At 37.1% G+C, this 19,389-nt stretch overlaps 2 protein-coding genes across 2 annotated transcripts in view; both read right to left on the reverse strand.

Annotated features, from left to right (window-relative positions):
- pdhx (pyruvate dehydrogenase complex component X) overlaps window positions 1-6,417 on the reverse strand; it is a 32,174-nt gene extending 25,757 nt beyond the window's left edge. The window contains exons 1-2 of the mRNA XM_044356862.1: window positions 6,250-6,417; window positions 2,031-2,114 (exon numbers count right to left, since the gene is read on the reverse strand). Coding sequence (XP_044212797.1) covers window positions 2,031-2,114; window positions 6,250-6,385 — 220 coding nt within the window. The 5' untranslated portion in view covers window positions 6,386-6,417. The remainder of the gene's footprint in view (window positions 1-2,030; window positions 2,115-6,249) is intronic.
- Window positions 6,418-11,412: 4,995 nt separating this feature from the next.
- Window positions 11,413-17,406, reverse strand: ehf (ets homologous factor). Its single transcript, XM_044357056.1, has 8 exons — window positions 17,211-17,406; window positions 16,498-16,755; window positions 15,274-15,318; window positions 15,087-15,131; window positions 14,918-14,980; window positions 14,709-14,753; window positions 14,417-14,612; window positions 11,413-12,227 (listed from the first exon to the last, which is right to left on the reverse strand). Exons 1-8 carry the CDS (start codon window positions 17,284-17,286, stop codon window positions 12,128-12,130), a joined length of 828 nt encoding a protein of 275 aa, XP_044212991.1. The 5' UTR covers window positions 17,287-17,406; the 3' UTR covers window positions 11,413-12,127.
- Window positions 17,407-19,389: the final 1,983 nt, after the last annotated feature.

Raw genomic sequence — 19,389 nt, forward strand, 5'->3', positions numbered from 1 at the left:
TTGGTTGACATAAACATCAAAGAATTCCATTAAAGGGACAAAAAAGTTATGCGGGAAATATCTGCTCTGGCTTTGGCCTACTTATCAAATGAGGGGCCTAATCAATGTTTCATGGGAAAGAATGTGAGATTCGGAAACGCAGTGTGTCTGATAGAAGCAGAAATCTTTGCCTATCCACAGAATCCCAGATTCCCAGTGGTCCACCACATGAGAGAGCTGGAATATATTAGCATCTGCTTATGAAAGAGGTTGGAAAGTAGGAGCCACTGGTTCAGTTCTTCCATGCACATAAATCCATTTTGAGCATCACCAGTTTGTGCAACAACTCAAATGGGCTACCGATGGACAAATACACAGAGAGATGGATTTATTTGTCTGTTTGTCTCCCATTATGTCAGTTGTACAGCTCATTTGTACATGAAACACTTAGAAATCAATGATAATGCTGAAGTTACCAAATGTTTCGGTGACATTCTAGCCCAGAGAGAGAGAGAGAGAGAGAGAAATAGAAAGAGAAAAAGAAAGAAAGAAAGAAGGAACAGGGTGGGTCATTGAAAGACTGGATGGGGATGGGTGAGGGGGAAGGTTGAAAGAGCAGAGGGAGTATTGACGTTGGAAGCCCCTGAGAGCAAGGAGTAGTGGAGTCAAGATTGGATTTGTATGAGGCTTTAACACTGTATGACCCTAGGGGTTAGGTGTGATGTGCAACATTAAAGATTAAACAGGCGACCCCAGGCCTTTTCACCTCTACTTTACCAGAATGCAATGGCCATGACAACAAAAAAGATAGTTAGACTACATATTGTAGGTACGCTGGGCAGGGCTATATTAACATACATGACCTGCACAAATGAATATATTGAATAGAAAGGGAAACCATTCCAGATGGATGTTTCAGTGTTGAATCATAATTCAAGAAGCTGCAAAGTAGTTTTTTTTTTTACTACACCACAAAAAGCATTAGTGGTCGACCAATATGGGTTTTACAATGGTTGATGCCGATTCTTAGAGAGCAGGGTGACCTATGGCCAATACATAATGCTGATATCATATTGGGGTTTTTTTTGTTTTAATAATAAATGAGACACAAAATTGCTGAACTTAAATTAGCATTTATTTAACATTAATGTTATTCTTTGCTTAAGTAGATCTGCATTCATTTTAAATGAAAAATGTTTACAGGTACTACACATATGTACACAGGTATTCAAAAAACTAAACTAAAAAAAAAAAACAACTTATGTATGAAAAATAAATATTTTATAGTGACCACTAAAAAATCACTTCCCACTGTAGATGTGATTAAATATATTTATGTCAAACAAAATAAGCACTTTTTATAAGATCTCTTAAAACCCCATGATAAATTCAGTAGCATCAACATGTCTTGCAAACACAAGAAAGTAACACACCAGATGTGTTTTCCTTGTCACTGAGAATTCATAATTCTTTTTTTCACTTTCTCACTTACACACTCACACACAAACACACACACATCTCACCCTAAGTCACAGAAGCACATGGCAACACAGCCAGCGAGCCAATCAGAATTCAGTATGCTGCCTCCTGATAAATGAGAGTGTGGCTGTGGTGCCTGGCTGAGCAGAGCTGCTAAGCAGTGATGAATAGTGACTGTTGTGTTTTCTTGAGCCAATCAGCCACCAGAGACCCTCAGGTGCAACAGTGCTCGGGCCTTTGCCTTACAGAGCAATATGATGTCATTGAGAAAATGATTAGTGCTACAGTTAGTCCATCATTTCGGGGAAAATAACTGCTGAGCTTTTTGATCTGATGAATATAGATGCATACAGTGTTATTGCAGCAATCTGGACAGTGAGGGAGCATTCAAATGTAGAGTTGCCACAGTGAGTGGGAAAAAATTACATGTGAAAGAAAAGTGACGCATCTATCCTTTTGAGTAACACATGAATACACACAGTAGTTTTAGCAGGTTAGTTGGAAGAAGTCGAGCAGAGCAGCAAGGTACTGAGAGCGGGCAAATGAAGTCTTATGTCATATGTTTATTTTACCTTCCTTCTTCAGCCATTTGACTATGTTTCCCTCCTCCATGGTTGGGGAGAGAGCTGGCATTTGCACTTTGAGTGGGGCGACACCTACAGGATAGAAAGAGAATAACACACAATTTACATGGAAGCATTAGAATTAATAGAAGTCATCAGTCTTAAAACTAAACTGGAAATATTTCCATGACAATCACATTCAGAAACATCCTACAGGCAGGTCTTCAACGTCAACTAGGATATGTGTATTTGAAAAAAAAAACACAGCAACACACAAAAAAAGCAGCAGTGGCAGTGTTTGATTGCAGCAAGGCCTCAGGGGTTCAACATGTTCAACTGAGCAGCAAAGCACAGGAAGAGACAGCGCCGCTATGAAAGAAGAACGCTGGTAGGTCACTTCTGTAATTGTCGATCCTGGCTGACACTGCACCAGAGGCTACATATACGCTCATATTCTTGCAGGCCTTGAAGCCACAATCTAAGACCCCCGCTGTCACCAGCTGCAGACACTCAGAAGGCCAAGGTTCAACTGGCTCATGGCACTGTGTTGGACACTGGGTTGAGCTTATTGTTCAGACATGGCACAATTTGAGAGGAATACTCTGTTTTGTGCACTATATGCTCAGTGAACTGCTCAGGTATTTCAGATAATTACGGTGTATAGAAGGATAAAGTGAGTAATGAGTGAGTGATAAAGATAAATGAATGAGGAGGATGATGAAGGGGTACATATGAAAGGGTTCTGTCAATGTCTTCTGAGTGTTTTTATATGACTCAAGCAATTCAAATTGTTGGGCAACCCAGAGAAATGTGACCTTGGGATATGAAGCTGCTTGTACAAGCACATATTTCTTAAATACTAGCAGCAATAACTAGGCGTAAATAAAATCACTGGAAGCAATACAAGTTCAAAAAATGAAATTCTAAGCTATCTTTTAATGTCTCCACATTTTATAGTAAAAATGATCAATCCAATCCAATAAAAACAAAAATGAAAAAAATGATTTTATATATATATATATATATATATATATATATATATATATATATATATATATATATATATGGCCCTGTATCCCTGTATAGCACACTATTTATGTGGTACACATCTACTGAGCCTTTCATCTTAAAATTCATCTTTAAAATGAAATCAAGTAAAACCAATTCACCCAAAAACAGATTAGAGATTCAGGCACCAGAATAAAGTACGTCACTGATGGCAGCATATTTTTTAAAATTAGAGGTTTTAGAGGGCTTGTAGGGCTTACAACATTTGTTGCAAGTCAATAAACTTCACTTTCCATAAAGGCATGCAGACACTGTAGAGCCCATAGACTGTAGTCATGTTGGGTGCTGCTGCCATCTGCTGGATATTTGACAATGTCACACAATTTGTACTATATGAAGAGGACTAGTAAATTCCTTAATATCAATTTATGTGTTACCTAAAGTCTAACATTTTGGTCCAGTATCTGAAAATGAATAAAACCACAAAATGTTGGAAGGTATGCATCTGCTTGTTTATTTGTGTGTGTGTGTGTGTGTGATCTGTATGTGAGAGATCTGCACCACATCTGAGTCTTTTTCTCACCAACAGCTATTGTCCTTGCTGACTGACTCAGATTTGGAATGGAGCCATCATTCTATGTAATTACATACACCTGTGCTTTCTCTGCTATGACAAGGCTAAATGTCTATCATAAAGATGGCCCATTAGGTTGTAAACCACTAAAATCATGAGCAGCATGTTATGAGTCCAATATTCATAAATAAATACCACATTTCAAAGAAAACCCATTAAACATTCACATAACTCTTTCAGTTCTTAACATTCTCCCTACATTACCTCGTATTACCCGTTTTTTCCAAAAGCCAATTATTTCTGCCTTGAGCTCTTTGACTTTGACTATTACTCTGCTGAAAACTGGCTTTCTGCCAAACAGTTCATGAGCCTTTAAAAATGAAGTTATAAAATAAAATGGATAAATAGTAATTCAAACATTATTTCCAGATCTATGAACCAGTATGCTGCTGTCAGACTCTTTTGCGGTACTATCTATCACTATCCTAACCTGATTGTGGCCATTTCCTTATATCATTCACACTTTATTTAAAACAGTACTGCAGTGCAGTCTGGTATTAACTTGGCCAGAAGTCATCAGATGAAATGACTCATGATCTGCCTTGAAGCCTTTAAACATCATTCATCTTAATTATGTTGCAGATCAGTAACTATTAATCTAGTCAACATTTTAGACAAGATTATGGTAACGTGACCACAGAGTCCAATGGACCTTTTCCACATCAGATATACTGTCTTACCATAGCAGGAAAAGCACAGATGGAACTAATAACATTAATGATGGCTGTTCCATAAAGTGTCCCAGGAAGCCATGCCGATGAACTAGCGTGCTAATCTAAATGGAATGCGGTTAATAATGTTATTAGCTTTGCCACTGTCTTACATGGCATCATGGCATGCCAGAGCATGAAAAGCACTGGTATAAACACTAAAATTAATAACGACTGAATTCCATTTAGCTGCTTTGGTTTCAGGGTCCTGATATTGTGCATACTGGCTCACCGTGGCACTGTCATGACTTACTGAGACACTTGAATAGAACTGAGACATTTTCATGATGTAACGTCTACGCTTTTCCTAATATGACAAGTCAGGATGTCTGCTGTAAAAAAAAAAAAAAAAAGAGGCCTGTTAATCTGATCATGTTGCATCTCATAAAGACTGCCAGATGTCACAAAAGGGGGATTCTCAACAACACTGACTGCAGACAAATTTCATAAGGCTTTCTGTAAGAGAAAATAAACATATCTGTGAGTATGATGCTGAAGTTAGCTTCTGAGTCATATCCTCTGATTCTGAGTTAGGGGAATAGTTAAGGGAAACATAAATATTGATATTTAGCAGCTCATTATATATTTTTGCACCAGTTACACTTATGAAAGAGTGTTAAACATTGTAGCAAAAGCCTCAACGCTGTTTAAACCCACTTTCAGATTTGTGAGACCCTTATTTTGCTTATGAAAACAGAAAAAAGGCCGCTTTCACTGATATTTCTCCATTCAGACCACATTAGACCAGACCCAGGTCAAAAACCACTATACTTAGACCTTTCAAATCTGGACTAGATTAACAAGGAAACTCCAGAGCCATCATTAATCTGGACTAGATTTCTATTATTAAGATTTGATGAGTCTAAGTATAGTGGTTTTTGATATGAACCTGGTCTAATGTGGTTCGGATGGGATAAAAAGCACTGAAATCGCCCTTTATTCAGTTTTCACAACAGTTTCAGTTTCACACATCTGAAACTGTGTTTTTGTTAATCTAGTCCAGTATAGTGGTATAGTGGTTTTTGACCTGGACCTGGTCTAATATGGTCTGGAGGGAGAAATATCAGTGAGATCGCTCTTTTATCTGTTTCCATAAGCAAAGTAAGGGTTTCACAAATCCGAAACTGTTTAAACAGCGTTATGGCTTTTGATATGACGTCTAACACTTCTTCTCATAAGTGTAAGTAGCCTGATGAAAAAACGGAGAAATAGCTGCTAAATATCATTATTTATGTTTCCCTTAACCTAACCTTACACACCGAATCGGAAGCTAACTTCAGCATCGTTTGTGAGCGATATTTATTTTTAAAGAGCCTATGGTACAAGTAACCTTCAGCTGTGTCGTGAGAGGCTGTTTACTCGCAAAACTGACAGACTTAGACTGAGCTGTGTATGATGCTTGATGTTTGAGGACCACACAGTCATCTTTATACACTGTCTATGTTGAAGACTAGAGTAATTTGACTCTGACAAGGCTTGGTTACCCTCCTCTACCATCATACACTCCTCAAAACCTCTCGAAAATCCACAACTATGTTAAACCGTAGTTTATAACCGTGTTACAGATGATTGGTTTCATGTTGTTTTTGACAATGGATGCGTGTCGCTAATCTGTGTGTGACATTAACGCCTTTACAAAGGAATATCTATCATTTATGGACCCTGCTTTGCTGTAAAATACACCTTAACTGTTCAGACTTGACATAGCTGTTCAGACATAGCAGTGCTGTTCAACGGAGGGACTATCGTGTTGTGGAAAGCTACAGAGAAGTGATTTAACTCACTTCGAGATAGATGATGATAGTAAATGTCAGCGGTCTGTCCTCCGCACACATAACGACAACGCCTGTCCTGATATTCAGCTGTCAACACTCACCGAGGAGCCATGATGACTGGAAGAAGTGTCTGGCATGCTCCTGCCCCGAGTGTGTGGCCCACAAACATTTGTTAAATTTAGATAATTTGAGGCCAAATAAAATTCCCTGACGACCCAGACGCAGGGAGGCCGCCATGTTGTCGTCCTCCGTCGGTGAGACGCATCCATACGAATGCCTGATAGGTAAAACTATACAAAGGGTGAACACATAGCATTATTTTTAAACTCAATTTATTTTTTTAAATTAAGAAAACAAGAGTTGTCAACCATATAAAATGTCGAAACATCATCTAAAGAATTGTGATCAATTTAATGAGCAGGCTTAATGTAGCTCTCTTTGGGTCCTTCGAGGGCCTTTATATTGTTTTTTCTCCTTAAACCTTTATTAAACAAATCGCATATTACAAAACAACATACAACTTGAAACCAGAGAAAACCAAACATCCATAGTGTACACAAACCTTATACAGTCTATGACACAGACACGACATGAATGACGCATCATAAACATAAGAAAATAAAAGGAGCAAAGGGAGCAGAATTAATTAATAAATAGTAAAAAATACATAAAGATTTTAAATAAATATATATAAACACATATTTCAGAAGTGTTGTAAATAATAGCACAGTTTTAATAGCTTTAACATTTTTGGAAAACTTAATAGAGTCAAAGTACCTCTTTAGCTCAATTTTAAAACCAAGCAGGAGGGGCTTAGACTCATTGAATTTACATTTATGTATGTAAAATTTAGCAAAAAGGCAAATAAGACCAACATTTCACAGTGTGGATGCAAGACCGGAACAGATGCATGCGTTTCATTGCTGGTTTCACAAAGGGCACAACAGGTATCAATGTCGTTTTGTATTTAAGAAGTGATGGCCTTTATGCTGTTCCCTAGTCCCTTGTGCCCTGTGAGCTACTGCCCCCTGCTGGGGGAGGGTCAAAGGCTCCTGCACAATGTAGTTTAAAATCTTTTAAACTTATATTAAATCCTCTGTTGTATGTGGGAAAAGGCTAATGGCCATAATTAAACTTCCTTTACACTACAGCCCCAAAGCTCACTGTTTAATGTTTTTATTTTATTTATTTATTTTAGCCTGTTTACTGTTCTTTATACATTTTGTAAGTACTCTAAATTGTTGTAGGCCTATGTCTATACCATGTCAGTGATATATTTTACAGTATATCGGTTTATAAATTGTATATACTGTAAATTTCTTAATTTGAATATGGAGTATACTAAGTGCCTTGTATTTCTGGCAGCTGAACCTAACTAGAAAGATATATGCACGTTTTTACATACTGTATGCGCATATATATTTTATATATAGTACTTTGCAAAAGTTTTAGGCACTTTAGATGTTTAAATTATTGTCCTTTATGCAATACCATCAGAAAGGTGTCTGATCTGTCCCAAATTTACTCTACAGTATGACAATGACCCCAAACATACAGCCAGAGTCATAAATAACTAACTTCAGCAACAAGAAGAACAAGGAGTCCTGCAACAGATGGTGTGTCCTCCACAGAGCCCTGATCTCAACATCATCGAGTCAGTCTGGGATAACATAAATAGAAAGAAGCAACTGAGACGCTTAAATCCACAGAAGAACAGTGGCAATTTCTCCAAGATACATGAAACAAACTACCTGCCAAGTACCTTGAAAATTGTGTGCAGGTGTACCAAGTACCAAATTGGTGCTGTTTTAAAGACAGAGAGTGCTCACAACAAATATTAATTTCATTTAAGTTTCTTCTGTTTACTGAACTTTGTATGAACTTAATTGATAAATAAAAACTATTAATGGTATTATTTTTGAAAGCATTCTCACTTTAATTTTAGTGCCTAAAACTCTTGCACAGTACTGCATGTAAATGTCATATTACAAATTTATATAAGCCCAAATGTTAAGCACTGATGCTCTTTTATTACATTCACAACAAATCCTGACAGCTTAACTTAGTGCCACTTGTTGGTGCTATGTTATTAATGGGTGAAAATGTTTAATATACAAACAAAAACAAATATAGAAATAATAATATCAAGAGAATCCTCGTTGTGAATTTTTTTTTAACTCAAACGATTTGATTGGTTTAATTAGGACTACATAAAATTTCACTTTGATGGAAACAAACAAAAACATATTCAGACAAAGAAAAGGAAAGAAAGGACATGTTCTCCAACACCCTGTGCAAATGCAGTGAGTGATATTAAATCTATGATTTTTGTGAGGGTGTGTATAAACAAGGAAATTGTTGGGTGAGTTAATGGTCAAAAGTTCATAGGGAAAAAACATTAATGGAAAGTCAATTAAATCTGTGCAGGATATGGGCCTAAAAAATCAAGACTTTTTCAGCATCATCAATACTTCCTCATATTTTGGTCTCATCAAAAATGAAAAGACAGGACTGTAAATCACACTGCATTACCAACTACAGCGTCTTCAGGGATGGTTTCTATTTCAAGTGATGATGAACAATGCATAATTAGTTATTTGATACCTCACTGCTGAGTCATCACCAGTACATTTAAACTTAACTCTGTGCTTCTTTTGTGTATTCACCTTTACTCATATGTAGCTTTTTCTTTCATAAGATTATTAAGTCATGTTTTATTTCGAAATGGGCAGTGAACTGTTACCCAGTTCCCTACAAAGTAAAGCCACATCAGTGACGCAGCTCTAATCTGTCCAACTCACAGTTTGGTCTGAATGCCTCACAGGTCCATTTGAGTGTGAAGCAAAAATGATAAGGGAGCCTGATAAGCTGGGACTGTGTATCCGCTGAGGGAACACAATAGCCCCACTGAGCAGGCACGGGACCAGACACAAAATCCCAGCTGGCTGTCTTTATGCCCATGCTTAGGCTATCTTTCATCACTTCCCTGTTCTTCCTCCAGCATCTATCTGATTGAATTAATGCACTCCCTTTTAAATAATAAAATGTCCTGTGTGGCTCATTCAAATCTGAAAATAATTTTGCGACAATAAGAGATAAAGGCAGTTGTGAACAGATATTCCACTGTTTTTTTGGCAAAACAAAGGCAGCCATTGTTTAGATAATTGCCAATGGATAATTTCATCCACACATGCATTTTGTTGTCATCTTCCTAGACAGTTGTCTCAGCTATTGTCATTATAATACAGTTTTTGTGCAATGAATCCATTTACTGTTAAAGTGAGGCACATGGATTAAATATCTCTTCTCAGGTGCGTGTATGTGTTGTTGTTCTTTCCCAGATCTATTACAACCGGTTTGGGTGCATGTTTGTCTACGTGCCATCGGTGCCTGTTGCTTGTGCCCTATAACCAAGTGTTGTAAATACTTGTTTCGCTGGTTTAACGGTGTTTTCCCATATTTCAGAGAATTATTCTTTATCTTCTTTCACTTACTGTTGATTCTCAAGAACCATTTGAATCAGAGGACTCAACAAATCACACACCCACAGACACAACTCCTCACATAGCCTACAGCATTACGCATATTAAAGTTGCTTGATTTGAATCAGAGTTACTGGTTTTTTTAGCGGCCGTCATGGATCTTCACATACTGTGGGTATGTAAAGCCGGTGTTTGCATTCATAGGGCAGTGGTCTGCTAGGAAAATCAAGCACCTGTCTCTTCGCACTGCAGAGGTTAGATCAGTGTAGACACATTTGCCTAACTGTCCACTTATCTTCAGGCAGTCACATCAAACATGTTCCCATATCACAGCTCATAGCAACACTATTCAAAAGTGAAACTAAGGCCAGATTTTAGATGTGTATGCCTCTCTGTGCCTCTGATGATTTGGTGGAAAGTTCATCTATCTGTGCTATAATAATATTCATGTAAAATACATTGAAACACAATGAAGTATTTTGATCTGTAGCATTTGGAAGGTCACAGTTAAATAACACAATCCTATTCATCATGCTTTACTGCTTACTGTTTGTGGCAACTTAGCACTTGCAATTTGCGACACTGATCATTGAGAACTTCCTTTTTTTAGTTCATTGTTTAAAGATTTAAGACTTACATAACTTATAATCAAAAGTTTTATTTTATACAACATTAATGTCAGCTATAGTGTATATATGTCAAATTAAAAGTGCATACTAGACATGACAAGTGCTACTCTACAGAAACTAAAGTATGATTGCTCTATGTAAAAAATGAAACAAGACAGAATCTAAACAATGGAATATGATGGATATGCACTCAAATTTTAATTGCATTTCTTGCTTGTTTCATGTAATACATTATAACAATATAGCAATCAGTAGCTATTATCTCAGTCCAATCAGGATCAGTCACTGACTATATTGTCTCTCTGCTCGCAATTTTCTTTATTTCATCCAATTGTCAATGGAAAACAAAATTATAGCGGACTCTTTTAATCATTAGCAGTTTCTTGCTACCAGAAAGAGACGCTCTATTAATGTTTTAGAAATTCCATCAAGTCGGTTGGTAGGGTTAGAGAATTAGATGTGTCTGGTTCTTGATGACATAGCTGCATGCTGGCAGCTTATATGTCAACTATATTTATTTGTTATTTCCTTTAGCTCACATCAAGATCCGTCTTTTCTGTGACATGGATGACAGTGAGAGCAAAGCAAAAAGAAAAAAAAAACTGAAATGGATGCTAAGTGGAGAGGGCAAATTTTGAACCCATCAGGAAAGATAATAGCAAAATGCGGTGTCAATCACTGGCACACTATGTAAAGAAGGGTTACAAATGCAAGATAAATCAGAGTGAAGATTAGACACGGATTTGCTTGTGAACACAGGCCAAAGACAGAAGTCTTTTATTGACACTGCTTTTATCTCGTTGGCCATCAAGGCCCAGTTAGTCATCTGTTGCCTGCAGGAACCAGCATGGCAGCAATGGCACGCACTGGCAAACAATTAACTTTGTGGCATTTCACATTGTCACGACAAACTGACATAACCTGCACTATCTCCAAGTGCACAGCTTTTCAAAGTCAAGCTTGTAACAGTTTCAAGACTTATAACTGTGGATCTAATTCACACTCACACATATTGATCAAGTCTGGGCAAGTCTGAAAATGCTGATTGACAGGAATGGTCAGCTATTACAGAATAATATTTCATGGTCTCAAAATAATTGATTTACATAATGACACAAAAAATGGCATATTTTGACAAAATGACTCATAAATATAAAAACAATGACAAGCTTTATTTGTATCAAACATCAACAAACATTTATACATTTTCTTTACAACTCAGTGAAAGCAAAGGATGAAATGAACCAAATAAGACAAACCATACTGTTCATGTTTATAATTTTTCTCTTGTTAATGCATTCTAGTATTTCATTGCTGCATTGTGCTTATGGTCTGTTTGTTATCATTATAATATTTTTTTTGTTTGTTTGTTTTTTATACAGTGATCAAGCATCCCTCCCAAAGGACACTTCACAGTGTCAATGTCAAAACACATCCAGCATCCAACCTGTTTTCCACATGTATTTCAAATGTTATATCAGCATGTGTTCCTTTGGGACTTAAAGAAAGTATCTGATTTGATATAATATGAGAAAAAATGTTTTATTTAAGCTTTTTGACAATTTAATATTATTTCTTTTTTGAGATCTTATGTAAACATGTATGTGAAGGTTGACTGCTGATATAATAAGCAATGTTTTTTGTATGTTTTTTTTTTTTGTTGTTGTTTTTTTTTGATAAGGCACAGTAAAGAACATTTCAGTGCAGCGTCACAGCAAAGGGATAAATTCAAAGAAAAAAAAAGATACAAACAATGATTAACAATGTGTAAACAGTCCAAACATGTCTTATCAAAAACAGTCAGTAAAAACTACAATAAAACATCAGACATCAGACAACATCAAAGAAAACATAAATTAATGAAAATGTCACTTCTCTGACTCCCTCCATCCTCTCGCATTCCTTCCAAATTTGTAAACCAGTCTGCGTCCGTCTACTCGTTCTAGGATTTCCCTCTTGTAGTAATATCTGTAACAGAAAACAGATGGACAGACCATAAATTAAATTCAAAATGAAGTAATTACAGAACATAGAAACTATTGCAACATGCATGGTAGTATACTTTTATAATGCAGTCTGATTAGGTGAATTATTCTATTTTTATTTTCAATTTTCTATTCTTTTTTTGCTCACATATCTAATAAATATGTACTGTAAATGGAATTATTTATGATACAATTACTCTTGTCGGTGTTTCATAGGTGAAATTAAATAAATTGTTTGACATTTTGGGAAACCTTGGCCAAGAAATAGTTCCTGCACATAACCTCCTGTAAGATCACAAGTTGTTGTCTTTGCGTTTCAGTTTTTGCACAGATTAAACAAACGCAGTATAATGTGTTAATTAGTGAACTTTAGAGGTGCTGGCAGGCAGATTTTTCACCTTTGGACAGAGCCAGATTATCTGTTTCCCTCAGTCTTTATGCTAAGCTAAGATAATTGTCTGCTAGCTCTAGCGTCATAGCATAAAAATATAAAACTGGCATTACTCATCTAACTACTTGTCTATCAAAAGCAAATACACACATTTTCCAGAACTTCTTTCCTTGTTTTCCCCACCCTGTCCATATATTCCTGAGTGACTCAACAGCCACAGGTAGGTAAAGTGGTAGATTATTATTCTTTTATTACAGAAGAGCATTAAATTACAGCAACAGCTTTTATCAGATCACCGGAATCCTATTATGTGTTCTCATTTCAATATGTGATAAAAGTATGAGGGTGTATGCATCAGCTATTGCTGGCTAATTTGATTGATTATTTTAGCTTTTTCGCCAGTTTTATTATATTATTACATGTTCCTGCAAAATCCTCAACAAATTGATAATGGGTAATGGGTGGAGATTCATCACAAACACACTGCAAAAAATGAAAAAAAAAAAATCAACAGGCCTCAGAAGAGAGGAGTTAAAAGTTACTTCAGCATCTTTGTTGTTTTGTTAGTATCTAAAAATATAAAATCTCTTCATTCACTGCAAATTAATTCATGTGTCAAATAATGTTCTCAATATAGCCACAGTTCAATGAAAGTAATTCAAATGAAAGGAACAATCTGAAGGAAAGTTAGTTTGGTTGTTATTTTGTTGCTTTTGTTATTCATAACAGAGAGCACCAATCTGTTTGGTGATGCCATCAAGCTGCAAATCCTTCTGCTGCACCACAGTAAATAGAAAATCAGCTTTGTGGTCACACTGACAATACCTGCGGGCACATTTTGTAGTTCCCAGTGGTTTGCACTACAATGAAATTAAGCTCATTAGATTAGCTCATTTGAATGTAAAGCTGTGACTATTGCAGCAGCCAGAAAGATTTTCTGAGGAAAAGGCCATTTCAGTTCATTTGGGAGAAAAGTGAAAAGATGACAAAAAAGAGCCCATTATCAGTGATGGGGAATAGTGGATATGTGTTTTTAAGGGTGATTTTAGATGTGTAACTCTTAATGATGTCACCAATAAACATCTGAAGTGGCTTCAAAGTACATTTAGTTGTTACAGTATGCTCTTTTCAGTAGCAAGTGCATTATAAGCTGCTTAAGTAAATTGGATTAGAAACAATGCAGTGTGAAATTTCCTACTCAACATAGATTTTACAAGCTATTGCCAAACTAAAGAAAACGCCTGTGTAAATGTAGGATGAAAGCACAGGGAGTTTCAGTCTCTTTGAGGAAAAGTGAAGAAAAAGCAAAGTAACAATCTGCATGATAACACTGAGTGCTCACCTAGCAGTGTGTTGCCTATTAGAATGTAAAAAGGAGAGGTATAATAAGCTAAAGCTACAGCCTACTCCTTTTCGGTCAATATTTTTTTGTTGTTTTCCTTTTAATTTAATGCCTTATTGTTATTTATTTATTTCTATGTGCATTCTTTTTGAAAAATTGTTCATAATGACCAAAAAAAATTACCACTACTACTATTACTACTAATCACAGTCTCTACTGCATACACTGAGGAGCATTGAAATCAATGCCATAACTTTTGGAAGATTCAGAGTCAGTATCTAAAGCAATTTTTCCCTCTACTGTGAATAAAATACTCAACAATTGATAACTTGACTTTACTTGCAGTGCACTGATAAACCATGACTGTATGTGTTCAGAGTATGCAAACATGAGGTTTTGTATTTGTGTAACTACACGTATGATAGTTGTGCAGGTATACCTCATTGCACGACTGAGTTTCTCATAGGTCATGCTGCTGTTATTCTTCTTCTTGCCCCATAACTGTGCCACTGCCTCTGACTTTAGGAAGCGGAAAACCCCCTCTGTCCGATCCTCCCATTTTATCAGCCCTGGGTTGCGCTCAGGGTTCAGTAGAATGTCCCTGATGAACTCCCATAAGTGGGTCCCCCGTGGGTCTGTTTGGAAAAAAATGTAAATTTAAGGGCAGGAATAAATATGTCTGTTCAGAAAAAAAAGATGATAATATGTAAGTATACATTCGTCTCACTTACTGTGTTTTTTGACCTGATGCGGGCGACTGTAAGATCTTTTTATGTCTGAAAAACAGAGATCAAATTGCTGATGAATCCTTTAATCTATTTATTTTTATTTGTAATATTTATTTTGCAGCTCCATGGAAATCAGAAAGTGTGAATATGTGGCATTGCGGACTGGTTTTGAGATAAGGTAATAGTCATGTCTTTTGGATATATCATCTTACCAGGGCTAGAGGGGGTGGGAGAGGCAACGGGTGCAAGGGGGTGGATCGAGGGGTCGTAGATTTCTAAGTTGACAGAGAAAAAAAAAGACTCAAAGTCAACATTTCATTCATTTGATACATGATCGATTTAAAATGAAACACTGGTGGCAGTAAACAGCAGATACAGTACCTCCAGGGGGATAGCTGACATCTGGAAATGGACAGGAAAAGTCTACTGTAAAAGAAAAAAAGGGGTAAGTGGAAGCAGGATGTATTATGCATTAATGACTAATTTCATTCATCAGGACAACTGTGGGCATATCAATCTGTTTTGTTTTTGGTTTTTTTGGCTAATAATTTGTTGGAGGGACTCTTACGTTCTGGTTTGAGTTCCAGTTGCCCTATTTCCACATGGTACTGTCCTGTGCAGGGATGAGAAGGGAAAAGTTCAGAAATTGATTATTAGTACAAATGAAGGAATACAATTTGTCAGTATTATGTAATATCTAGTGATTGATTAATCCCTTCCACATTCATGTTGAAGCATAAAAACTATTACTCAAAGCACTGCTAAAAGTATTGAGAGCCCTTCTAAGTCCCTTGTTACCAATGTATTGTATTGCTTTATGGCATACGCTGATATGGTTTTACAGCCCAAAATATGGAGATGCTGCTGCATTGCAAACAGAACCACAAAATTTACTATTTCCATATAATACCAGATAGTAAAGGGAGTGAAAGATTTCCTACACATTTATCTTTTTTTAATTGTTCTTCAGGATAAAAACAGGTAGAGCCATCAAATAATCTTTTTCCAACAGGAAGCAAGATGGGAAATGTAATCTAAATTTTCATAACCACTAGCATGAACAATACCCATGTGTCCCATGACCTTAAGTTTTAGTGATAATGATACCCAGGTATCACAGTCAATTTGACAATGATATTTGACGTTTAAAAATGTAACACTTTGTCCCAAGAAACTTAGCTGGTCTCTTACAGCCAGCAACAACAATAGCAGCATTGTGCTCTGGTTTGATTTCCCTTGAATGTCTCCATAAACTGGAGGTTAAACCTGTTGTGCCTGGTCTAATGTCATTGCTGTTGTTTTGAAATGCCATCAACTACAGCCGTTAGATAAAACATGCTGTGCTGATGTCATTCACCACATAATGTTAGACAAGGATCTGTATCATTTTATCCCTTGAATTTCCTCTACACCACATGCTACTCATAATAGTTAAAAGCCCACAGGTGAAGCCTCAGATGAACTCCAGTTTCTATACAAACCCTGTTCCCTCTCCCAAACTCTAATAACAAAACTGTAGATGAGCCAATTCTCAGCTTGTTTCTTAGCTTTGCACCCCCTCTGTGCTTTGTTGGGAGACCCACTCTAGCGAGTGCAAACAACAAATCCATCATCTTCCTTGTTTAAAGCAGTTTTGCCCCATTACAGCACCATGCAGTGCGACCCCTGACCAGCTCTGTGAACACTTCATCAAGACCTCCAGACCCAACTCGAATCACCCAGCTTCTCCTTCATTGGGACTAATCATCTTCCTTTTTTCCCCCTCAGCCCCCTCTCAGACTTTCAGACGCACCGCTCCACTTGAGCTCTGTGAGGCTGTGGAAGAGAATGGGTCCCACACTGCCTGCAGCACGGATGAAGTCCTGGTAGCTCAGGCTGCAGAGCTGATGGCCGTCCATATCAAAGTTTTGGAAGGGAATGTTGGAGGCATCGATCTGGTGCATGTCCATGACCTGCTGCAGCCACTCCCACACCTGGTACTTACTCCAGAACTGAGGCTGGGAGTCATGAGGCCACAGTCGACTTGTGTAACCAGACATCACCATTGGAACTGGGGACAAGCATAGAGACAGAGGGCAAAAATTAGCAGGAACTTTAGAGTGAATTAATTTTGTTTAAATGTAAATATGCATCTGATGAGGGAAACATGAATTCCATTACAGAAGGTATTTATCATTAATCTACAGAACAGTTTACTAAACAAGCTGTTGAGATGCTTCTCAGTCGGGAGCTTTCAGAGCTCTGGGCTCACCAGGTGAGCAATATATCAGTTACTAATTGTTGAATGAATTTCATTTTGAATTGCATCTTCATAAACAGAAAGATAACCGGATTGTTGAATAGAGAGCAATCAGAATCCTTCAGCAGAATTTCTTGGGGCGTTTTAGGATATCATTCAGACAATTTAATTAAGTGATTTATGTTAGTGAAGAGCACATGCATAATACCAGGAAGACATTCAGTAGGCCTTATCAAGAGTGTGTTAGTGTTGGTCATATGCCTCACCATCAGGGTAGGAGTTAGTAGGGCCCCAGGTAGTGGTCAGCTGACTGTCCAGGGTGGTGGTTGGAGTGACGCTCATATTGTAGCCGCTACACTCTGATGTACCATGGCCCAGGGGCTGTGGTAGGAGAGGAGTAATTTACTGTATGGATAGATTGAAAATGAAACAATATTTTTTGCAGCTTTAGGAAATTAAATGTAACACAAAACATATTCATAATCTAATGGTTTCATTGTAACTGTAAAACTGTACAACAAATATTTACAAAACACTCTGGTAATATATGAAATTTGATAAGTTTGTTTAATTCAAATGAATGTTACGAAACTGGATACATTAGTTGTTTTGATAGATTGAATGTATTTGCTTAATAAGCCTTCCATGGGCAAACAAGTGGCAAAACAAAGGTGTTCAGTGTTTGCTTAGTGTATGGGGTGTGCGAGCTGTTCATTGAACACACAAGACTTAGGACAAATTGGTGAGTTAGTTTTTGTGTTTTGATCGAGGCTCAATGTAATCTGTCAGTTTTCCAATCCTAATGTACTTCATATTGTAGCATCATCACTTCAGTAAATGCTCAAAACATAAACACGTTGCTGCTTTTTGAGTTACTTATCTGTATCTATATTATGTCATTGTATTTTCTATAAGTAACTTAATGACTTCACTTCTGTTTTGCACCTCCGTGAGTTGATTCAGTGTTTAGGACAGGTTGCTTGCTCTACTCATGCTCCTCTCATGCTTCAAAGTTTCAGTTTAGTTTACAGTGCTGTTTGCATCCCATGTAAATATAGCTTGTCAGAATTTCAGCAGCCCCACTGTTTTTCACTCTGAGCGCTAGAAAAGTCTTGCGCGTCCACAATGGCTGAGTCATGTCTGACACTTTTAACTGCAACAACCGGTTCCACATTACTCTGTTAAGTTACATGGAATTAGATTCTGAATGGTTGCGACATAAGACTAACATGCCAGTGACTTTTTTCTACTCATTTCAGTTCAAGCCATTAATAATGTCACAAAAATACACCACTCTTTTACATTCTACAGTCTATATATAGTTGGTTTTGTTTATGTTGCTTGCACAATCAATCCATCCTGTCCTTTAAACAAGGCTTTATTGCTTTGGGAAGTGATATAAAATGTAGTTTCTTTTAAAATTACTGGAAACACTGCTGAGTTATCATATCATAATGAAACTGTCAAAGGTCAACACAACATCATTTCATTATGATATGATAACCACCTGTTTCAGATGGCTACACAATGAGGCTAATTCTTTACACAGTGACCCACTTTTCACCTGTTACCTGGAAGATCACAGTCACACCTTTATGATGGGTCATAAAAAGAAAGTAACAGCTTATACCAAACCCTGTCACACATTCTAATAGGACTTTTCAAATGCAATACTATGCTGTCTACCTGACATGTCTGTGACATAAAGATGGACAACAGAATCTTAAACATCTGGCAAATCAGATTTATAACAACTTAAAGTCGAGACCCCTGAATGAGATTTCCCCAGGAGATAGGTGACACATGCTGCCATGCCAAGGTAGATCAGCTCCTCAGTTGACAATCTGCCAAGTCTGCTCAAACATTATGCTGTGTGTTAACCCCTCACTGCTGTCTGCTCCTGCCAAGCAGGCATCAACAAGGAAGCTAGTAGTTTCTGTCAATACAAAAATCATGTAGAAGAAAGGAGTGGAGACATTGTCACAGTTAAGGGTCAATATCCCGTTAGTTAAATCATAGTAGGAAGTCACTCTAGAAGCCTTTTTGACGTGACGTGCAGGAATCAACAATGCTTTACTGAGGAGGTTGTGCCAACAACATCATAAGACTGTTGGTTTCATTTCAGCCCCAATGGCCTTAGAGTAGCCTTTAACCTGACCAGGTTGGTATTTCTTCTGTTTTAATTCTCTTCATTTTATGCTTTACTTTTTAAAAACTTTTTTTTTTACTTACTTACTTTCTTTACTCTAAATATTGCTTTTGAAACCAGCCCATAATTAAAATTGAGGTCGATGCCCTGGCATTAAATATGCAACCTGTCCGTGACACCGACAGCTTAAACAGACTGAGGAGGTGCAGTGTTGACAGTGTGAGAGTGTACTGAAAAATTGCGAGTACAGGAGAATATATTAAAGTTAATGCATTATAGTGCATAGCATTAAATAA

The sequence above is a fragment of the Thunnus albacares genome, chromosome 7 (assembly GCF_914725855.1).
Source record: "Thunnus albacares chromosome 7, fThuAlb1.1, whole genome shotgun sequence".
Taxonomy (NCBI): Eukaryota; Metazoa; Chordata; class Actinopteri; order Scombriformes; family Scombridae; genus Thunnus; species Thunnus albacares.

Bases quoted from the DNA above. Each gene is read 5' to 3' on its own strand.
- ehf (XM_044357056.1), bottom strand. From the start codon at position 17,286: ATGAGCGTCACTCCAACCACCACCCTGGACAGTCAGCTGACCACTACC. The intron at 15,132-15,273 runs GTAAGAGTCCCT...TTTCTTTTACAG, and splicing joins ACTGGAACTCAAACCAGAAC to TAGACTTTTCCTGTCCATTT. The intron at 14,981-15,086 runs GTACTGTATCTG...CTGTCAACTTAG, and splicing joins TGTCAGCTATCCCCCTGGAG to AAATCTACGACCCCTCGATC.